The 8,815-nt window shown below is 39.7% G+C and overlaps 1 protein-coding gene across 2 annotated transcripts in view; it reads right to left on the bottom strand.

The window, feature by feature from the left end:
* The window catches only part of FCHSD2 (FCH and double SH3 domains 2), a 248,175-nt gene that overhangs the window by 56,671 nt on the left and 182,689 nt on the right, over positions 1-8,815 (bottom strand). For both annotated transcript variants that reach the window (XM_019530524.1, XM_019530523.1), the window contains exon 9: positions 4,097-4,222. In XM_019530524.1, the coding sequence (XP_019386069.1) occupies positions 4,097-4,222 (126 nt within the window). The remainder of the gene's footprint in view (positions 1-4,096; positions 4,223-8,815) is intronic.

Consider the following 8,815-nt stretch of genomic DNA (forward strand, 5'->3'; position numbering starts at 1 on the left):
GAAGGATAGCTTCCTTAAGGCACAGCCACCCTTCTTGGGCTCCCATCATTTCAAAACTACTACTCTGCAGTGCATCCTTCACTAATCGCCTGAGTTTGTTGAAATTAGCTTTCCTAAAGTCCAGCACGTTCACCCTACTGGTTACCTTACCCACTCGACGCCTTATGCTCGAGACATGGAGACTTGGGAGGCAAGCATCTCAGGCCACAGCTTGCAGCCAAAGATGGAGCAGTAGGGAAGGAGCTCCACCATGAGAAGACCTCCCATGTGTGACCAGACCTCCCATGTGTGGCTGCAGATTGGTCCCTCCAGACCATGCAAGGCCAGAGAGGAGGTTATCTGAACAACAAGGCTCCTGCAGACAGCACTGCTGTCTCCATGTTGCAGTACTCCTGATCCCAGACCTGATGTCCTGGTGCAAACTGACAATTGTCTCTGCTTTATGATTTGATTTGCCTCGTTCTGGACTCAGACCTCCAGGTACCTGACCTGGCATGCTCCCTGCCTTCTGCCCCACCTGTCAACTTGGATCCATCTCAGGCTCCAGCCCCCTGGTTCAGACCTGGCTATTCACTGACCTCCGACTTCAGCCTAATACTAGTCATTAGGTTGACTGCCCATGCCTCGTTTTGTGATGCGTATATATCACCTAATCATTGTACGTTTGAAAAAGCTGCCTACAAGTGAATACAAAGGACTGAGGAAAAGTGAGGGACACAGGGGCTGCCAATGCACTGCTCTTGAGAGATGCCTGGAAATGGGATGCATGCTCAAAGGGCCATTTTCAAACATTCACAACTATTTCAAACCATTTCTGAAACGTAACAGTCAGCAAGCCTCACTGGGGACAGTTAACAGGATGCACTGGAAGTTTTAACACACAGAACGTTTTCCAGTTAATTTAGCACAGAAAGCAACTTGCTTCCTACAGCTGCACAACACAAATGCGGCTCAGTTTTTCAAAGAAAAGTCACCTTGAAAAGGCAATGCCGGGAAAATTTCCTCTCAAAAGGATTATTTTGCTATGAATGACTGACAGACTATATACAGGACAGTAGTAATAATGTATACGTGGCTGGCAAATTAACACTTCTGGAACACAATGCACAGTAGGTCTAGCATTTCTTTATTTTTGGAAGAGACCAATTTATGCAACTCAAAAATCTCAGAATTCCTCATCAACCTGCCCAGGTAAACCTGTATTTGTCCATTCAGAAATTAACTGGATGCCTCACTAATAGAAACTTTTTATATGCAATAAATGATGATTAAACACATTCTCTTCTTGGGTACATCTACATCCAAAATAGTTAGCATATGCTAACTTATATATCAAATGCATGCTGCAAGCTGAATTGGTATATCTTCTCAACAAAAAACTATCAATGAAATTCAGTAAAATCCCATTAGCTGTTTTTGGGTTACTGAGATGTCCCAAGCAAAATTAACCTCCAAGTTGAATTGAAATAAAAGGGGAAAGTCCTCGAGTAAAAACAGACAAGTAAATTGTAAGTTTAGCTGCATCTTTCAGATTGTGAAATAATTCTATTTCTTGGAAGGGAGTTATGAACATTATTACCCAAGTTACCACCAGTAAAACCTCTGTACCACCACATGTTATGTCACATTCATATCTAGTTCCATTTAATAGAACAAACTATTTTGGGGATGTTTTCTAAAAAAGCCCCTATCATAATGGTAGGCTGGCCTTTCAATTTTTTTATTTATTTTAAACTATAAGCCCACATTCTCAGAGGGTTCAGATGAAAAATAGCTAAAAAAATTACTTTGGGGCTCGACCCGATGATCTTGTAAGGTCCTTTCCAGCCCCTAACATCTATGAAAAAAACCTACAAAGGATGTTAAGTTGTTTTCCCATACGCAATATTGCATGTTTAAAGTGTGGTATTTAAAACTGGCAGGCAAAGAGGAAGTGATCACAGTACACAATACGTGGTTTGGATCTTGGCTATCCGAAGAACTTGACATGCAAATTTTATTTTGAAGAACAGAACTATTCCAACGGGCACACGTTCATATGTTCCACCACTGGCAATTTTACAAATATACCCGTAGCTCTTAGGAAAGTCCTCCCAACTTAAATGAACTTTTAGTAAAGTGGTCTTAACTTCTTAAATTCACCTCTCGCACCTTTGGTCTGACTGGTTCCTGCTACCCTGACTTTTAGGAAATGCTGCAGGGCTGAGGGCCGAGAAATGGAAAGAAGAATTTTAGTGGCTTAGCTAGTTCTCTCTGGTCATTCTACCTTGCTGAGTTTTTATATATGCACAACTTTAATCCATGCCTTTTGTCTTGGATAAGCTGTTTATATAAACGTTAACAAGCACATTTATCACGTGGCTGTATGGTTTCATACTGGTGCACCCAGCCAATAAGCAGAAATGTCATCCAGACTTTTAGTGATGGAAAAAAGGAAGACAAAAAGAATGAGTTAACACCAGAATAAACGAAGTAGATGACAGCTGTTAAAGCTCTGTTCAGACATGACAGCTATGGTTGTTTTTTTTGCTGCTTCTCCAGGTGTTGTGGTATCTTGGAGAAGCTGAAAACAGAATGATTTTCCCCCAAACATACAGCAAAACATTACTACTACCTAAAATAAATTATACCTGCAGGCAACTGGCTGAATATAAGCTTGCTGGTACATGTTCTCTCTTTCTAGCTAAACTCAATAAAATAAATGACAAAGGTATTTTCTATGCAAATGACCTCTGGAAATGGCTGTTTAAATAGCTGATTCTCCTAAAAAAGCTTGGAAATGCACGTAGTATTCTGAATACAAAGCATTTAATAAACAGAGCAAAATGAGGAATCAGTGTGCAGAAGCTTGATAAAGGGGTACTATATACTGCTAATCACTGGAGAGTAACTACATCAGGGAAAATGTCATTTCTTTGAGAGGTGTTGCAGGATGTATGCTAATACAAATTAATGGTGTGAGCTTCTCTCATGGAAGCGAAAAAAGATATTTTTTACTTCCTCCTCTGACACTGCCAATAAATTCATCAAGACTGGCTATATTGCAGGCAGTTAAATGTGACTGTTATACTGTACCTAATTAAAATGTAGGGTCCTGACTCCTAAGCTACTAAGACGAACAGAGGATGAGTCCCAAAAAATATTTAGCTTTGTTTCTCTGCAGGTCTTGACAATCAAAATTGCAAGCATGCACCGTTTCTGTGGCAGTGGTCACGGTTTATACAAGGAATATTACAAATGATCCAAAATACATCAGGACTAACCTGGTTTGGGGATGTAATGGAATCTAACAGATTCAGGGTTTGCTGGAGATGAACTATGAAACTACCAGAAGATGGACTTTGGAAATAACCAGTCTTATTTCTGATTTTGGTTACTTAGATTCATAGATCATTAGGGGCTGGAAGGGACCTTACAGATCATCCTTGGGGACAAAGGATGTAATTACAAAACTCTGATGTGCTTTCTACACTTCCTGCTTTTATTTCCAAACACGAACAGGATATAACTTTTAACCAAAACAATGAGTTATTGAAAAAAAAAAATCTGAACAGCTGATAATGGCTAATATTGCTACAGATAACATTGCATAAGGCCTTCAAGTACACTGAAGTTCAGCTTCTTTCAAAACGTGAAGCAAGAACACTTCCCAATTACTGCTGCAGTACTGAAAGATGTAGAATGCAAATGCACTCAGGAGAATGCAGTATTTTTGCAGGAACAGGGAAAAGCCCCAATTTGTTAAAGTGAACGCAGTACAGGTATAAACCAACACAATGCACCTTCAACGTGCCTTTTACTTGTTGGTAATTATTTCCTTCAAATATAGAATCCACCTTTTAAAACAAATATTTCTTCTAAAAATGGCATGTTTAATGAAAAAGTAAAAAGAACTTATATGCACAACACAGAGGTTATGTTCTTGTAAATTCGTCTTTATTTGAAGGGTTATTTTCTTAAGCTGAGAGTCAGAAAACGGGTGCATCGTAAATTAAAGGACATCTTATGTTTGAAAAAATATGGTACCCAAGAGACTCACAACTTAATGCATGATTTTGTCTCTTCCATTATAAAAAAAAATTTGGTTAAAACTTACCCTGCTGGAAGAAGTCTCCAACAAAAATTGGAATGTATTCTGTACAGCTTGGCATGTCTCTAGCTCAGTCCTGCTGAACGCCATTAAATAATCCTTAAGGTGATCATATATATTCCCATCAAGAGCCTGTATAAAGGGGGAAAGAATGATAAAAGAAAAGTAAGTACTGCAAAAGTATGGAGAACAAATCTGTTTTAGTTCTAAGAGCCACATATTCACTTACAGACAGAATGGCCTCGGCAGTCAGTGAATGGTAAACCTATTTTGTTACTCATGGTAGGTCACTCATTGCCTCCTTTCCACTAGATGGCACCACAAAGCATTTTAACAATAGCATATTTTCCATTCAGTTGTGAAATGTATCCACTGCAGAATGGGGAGGTCAGGTTTGGATAAATGAATTTGCTTAAGGATACGCTATGAGAAATAAGTGACCTTGCAAGCAAAAGGATATGTAACTCCTACTGGGTAGAATGTACTTTCAATTATTGTACAATGGTCTAAGTGCCATTAGTGGGCTACTCAATAAATAAAAGCTATAATATGAAATACAAAGAGAAGACTGGCTATAGCGAACATTATTAGGTAATCATTATTTTACATATGTGCACACAACCTAGCCATGCACATAAATACCACAGGCTGAACGCAAACTGATTTCATGTTTTAAACCATGAATAGACGCTGAAGTTGAGCTCAAGTGCCCTATTGTGCCAGCTACTGTAAAACCACACTGAGAGGCCTAGTCTACACATAATATTATGCTGGTTTGTTAAGTTCGGTTGTTAAACCAATGCAACTTTGTGCATGTGCCTACACAATTATCTATGTTTAAACCTAGCCTATATTGGTTTTAATGGGATAAACCAGATTTCAACCAGTATGTTTCTGCACAAATTTATATGGTTTTAGTGAAACCAGTGCTACAACTTAAACCAGTGCAACTTTGTGCAAGCCCTAAGAGACAGCCTCTAATTCCACAATATCTAAGGGGAGGAAGATGTGATAAAAGAATTGGGTGATGCAATCCTTGTAAGAGGTGCTGAATCCATTTTAAAAGCCTTTTCAGTTATAAGCTATGTTCACACAGCTCTCTAAAACATTCATCATTTGTGCTGGACTTTCTATGCTTCTAGGCATTTGCTAGTAATGGAAAAAAGAGGTTTGTTTTTGTAAAAATAATAAAAGTCATTTAAACACTCAGTTATGGCCAAAAATAAGTGAAACTAGATATCAGACCTGGAGCTTATCCTCAATGAAGATTAGTTTTTGGAGTGAATATAGTTATAAGTGGGTGCATCTACACATGAGCTTTACTGAGGAGCTGACCAATTAGTTCCATAGGAAAGTATGACAGTCTACATGTGCACCAGTATTGGGGCGCAGTAAATTACTTAACTCCATTGTAAGATAGCGCTGTTGGGGGCAGGAATATCTTATGATGGAGTCATTTACTGAGCTGACCAGGTGGGGGTCAGACTCCTGCCTGCCACCTAGCCACATGGCTCTGTAAGTGTTCCACCCCTACGCCCCAGCCAATGCCTCAGCCCCAGGCTCTAGGTGGTGGCATCGGGTGGCAGAGTCCCTGAGCCTGCTGCCAGCTCAGACCTGGCTCAAAGTGCTGCTGTCCCAGGCGCATGTGTAGACACTGCACCAGGGAGCAGCTGACTTTGGCTCTGAGAACTCTGGAGTTCATTGCATCTCATTAATTGAATCTGTAGATGTACCCAGTGGGTGGAAATCACATTTTTAAGCTTAGGGCAACAGCTAAGATTTTAGTAGACTAATCCAGTGATTCTAAACACGGGGCTGCAGCATGCTGGGGTGCTTTGAGATCCTTTCAAGGGTACCATAAGACGCCACACAATGTTAGCACTGTTGGGTGTGCAAACATAACTCACAAGATGATACAGATTCTTATTTGAAAATTCCGGGTTTGTTAAAAAATATTCTGACCTGTTGAGTTCTTTGCAAAAAGCAAACAAACAAAAATGCTCTCTTATTTTTCCGTAGTCAAAAATAAGAGAAAACTAAAAGCTGACATCTTCTGAGGGGAGTCTCGAGTCTAACAATGGGTGCCTCAAGTCTAAAAAGGCTGAGAACCACTGCTTTAATCTAGACAGCACTACTCTCTCCCACTTTCTTATCGTCCAATTGGGTGAATATAAAGTTTCCTGCTGTTCACAAGATTTGGGAGGGTAAGAGGGGGGCAGAGGGAAGGGACAGAGGGAGGAAGAACCATTCTATATTCCAGAGATGGTGCAAGAGGCAAGAATCCCTTTTCCCTGAAAAGATAAAGGCCATGCAAATGCAAATCAAGAATATTTCAGGTAAATAAAATAAAAAGCCAACATAGTTCTTCTCAGTTCACTGTATGAAATTCTATGTGGGGCTTAATAAGAATAGATTTTTTTTAACCTAAAAAAAGAAAAACGTGCTGATGTGATATTAAGGATGCACACTTAAACAGACAAAATGTCTAGAAATTCAAAAGAAAACCTTCCAGTAGAAACTAGGTCACTTTGCACATATGCCTTCTTTTCTGTTCTTATGTCCTTTGGTCCATGTGTCACGTCATTAAATCATTATTTGAATAAAGTAGTGGTTTCCAGTCTATGGCTTTCAAGCAACTTGTTGCCTACAAGGCACCCTGATACTGCGTGGGGTCACTTTTCACAGATCTGTGTTTCTTTGGATTGATGGGGAGAGTAATGTATGACGTTTCCTGCAGCACGTTCTGTGCTCAGTACTGTTGCCCACAGGCCAGAGAAAGCTGAGGCCAGCAATGTGCAGGATATGCAAGGCAAACAAGCTAATGTTGCTTCTGGAATCTCAGCTTCTGAATTCCCCAAGTTTGATTATTTTAAATAAGCAAGTAATCATAGACTTTTCACCATCACACCTGAACATGGTATGTTCATACTCTACCTTTGTACGTGGTATGCTCATACGTCCAGCAGCTGGTCACTCTGACACTTTCAGAGAGTACCGAGAAAGTTAGAGAGTCTCACATACTGGCTTATTCACTCCTAAGGAGGACTGCATGAGCACTGCAATGTTGAAAACACTAGAAAGGAACATTTGGTTTTCATGATGGAGTGAATTACATTTTTCAGACCAAATGCTTATTATGAATGCAGCTCTACTGACCATTTATACAGCCTGGTTATAAATGCTCCATTCATGAGGATCTGCTGTTTTTACAGGAGCTAGAAATGTGAAAATATGTTAAAATGGAGGACCTCAAGCAATTAAAATGAAGAAGTCCTTCACAGATCATTCTCTAAGACTCATTTCAGACTTGTATGCCCTTCTACATTAGAAAAAGCGCATCTTCATTCCCTGCCACCTAACCTTTTTTATTTTGAAACTTGCTTTCCATTAAAATTAAAAATAAATTCTCTCATGCCTTTTATTTTTATTCTACAGCTGTGGTCCATGCCTTTGGGACTGCTTTTAGAAGAAACAGGAGATGTAACATTAGCTTCAAGATTTTCCTATTTCATCCACAGCTTTAATACCAACTGCAACTCCCAAACCTTACTTAGGCAGACGGTTAACAAGCAGCACAGAGCGCTGGAGCAGACCCTGCCATACACTGCTGCGAAGTGCACAATGCAGTCAGGACTTATGCTCCTGGGAATTGTATTGCTGCCTTTATGCTTCCATTAATTAAAGCTGGCTTTAAAACCCTTTAAAAATATTGAGCTGTCAGAGCTGAAATTATTAAAGTGAGCGCAACATAATGCAACCCTATATGCCAGCAAAATAAACCCACTGGGCAAGTGTGCAGCTTTCACCCATATTAAAAAGCTAATGATGTGTATAAAACCATGATGGTATGTCAAAAATGACACTTTCATCCATTACATTCTATTGACTATAGTGCTGGTTGGTTACAAGCTGCCTTGAGCAATACTGCATTTGTCTAGTCTATAAAATGTTAACTATATCCAGCTGGAGAGGTGGATATTATAGTCAGTGCTGCCAAGTAAAATGATAAATAGGGATCCTAGTTTTCCATTCACTATGGAAAACTGTAGAAACCACATTTTTCCACAATCTCCTGAAAGTGTGGCACCATTTCTGCTCTTATTTTTGTGTCTCAGGTAATCAGCAGTGTACCTCCCTCCCTGCCCACTGATTGGCCAAGAGGCAAAAACCGCGGCAAAAATAAAAGAGCACAAGTAGCGTTACTCGCTGTGGGATGCCGCTGCACTTTTGGTACATCGTGGAAAAACATGGATTTTGTGTTTTTTAAAAGAAAAAATTGTCTACTTTTTCCGCAGAGAAAACTAAGATCCCTGATGATAAATAACTGCTATGTTTGATATAAGAATACAAATATAATTAAAGCAGAGGTTAAATCAGTGTGGTTTCAGAACATCCCGTGGGGCGGGGCAATTGACATGGTCTTTGTTGCTCACCAAGTCCAAGAAAATTGTTGGGAACAACATCAGGACCTGCATATGGCCTTCACTATACTTACTACAGGCTTTGATTTCATCAGTTGTGAAACCATGTGGAAAATGCTGGCCAGCTCTGGATGTCCTGAAAAGTACATCAAGGTCCTGAGGCTCCACCATGACCAGATGACTGCGATCATTATATTTAGTGGATTGGAGATGGAGCCATTTGACATCCAAATTGGGCTAAAGCAAGGATGCATCATTGTCCCAACTCTGTTTTTCATATTCTTTTTTTTTTTTTTTTTTTTTT

The sequence above is a fragment of the Crocodylus porosus genome, unplaced genomic scaffold, assembly GCF_001723895.1.
Source record: "Crocodylus porosus isolate Cpor-Errol unplaced genomic scaffold, CroPor_comp1, whole genome shotgun sequence".
Classification (NCBI taxonomy): domain Eukaryota; kingdom Metazoa; phylum Chordata; order Crocodylia; family Crocodylidae; genus Crocodylus; species Crocodylus porosus.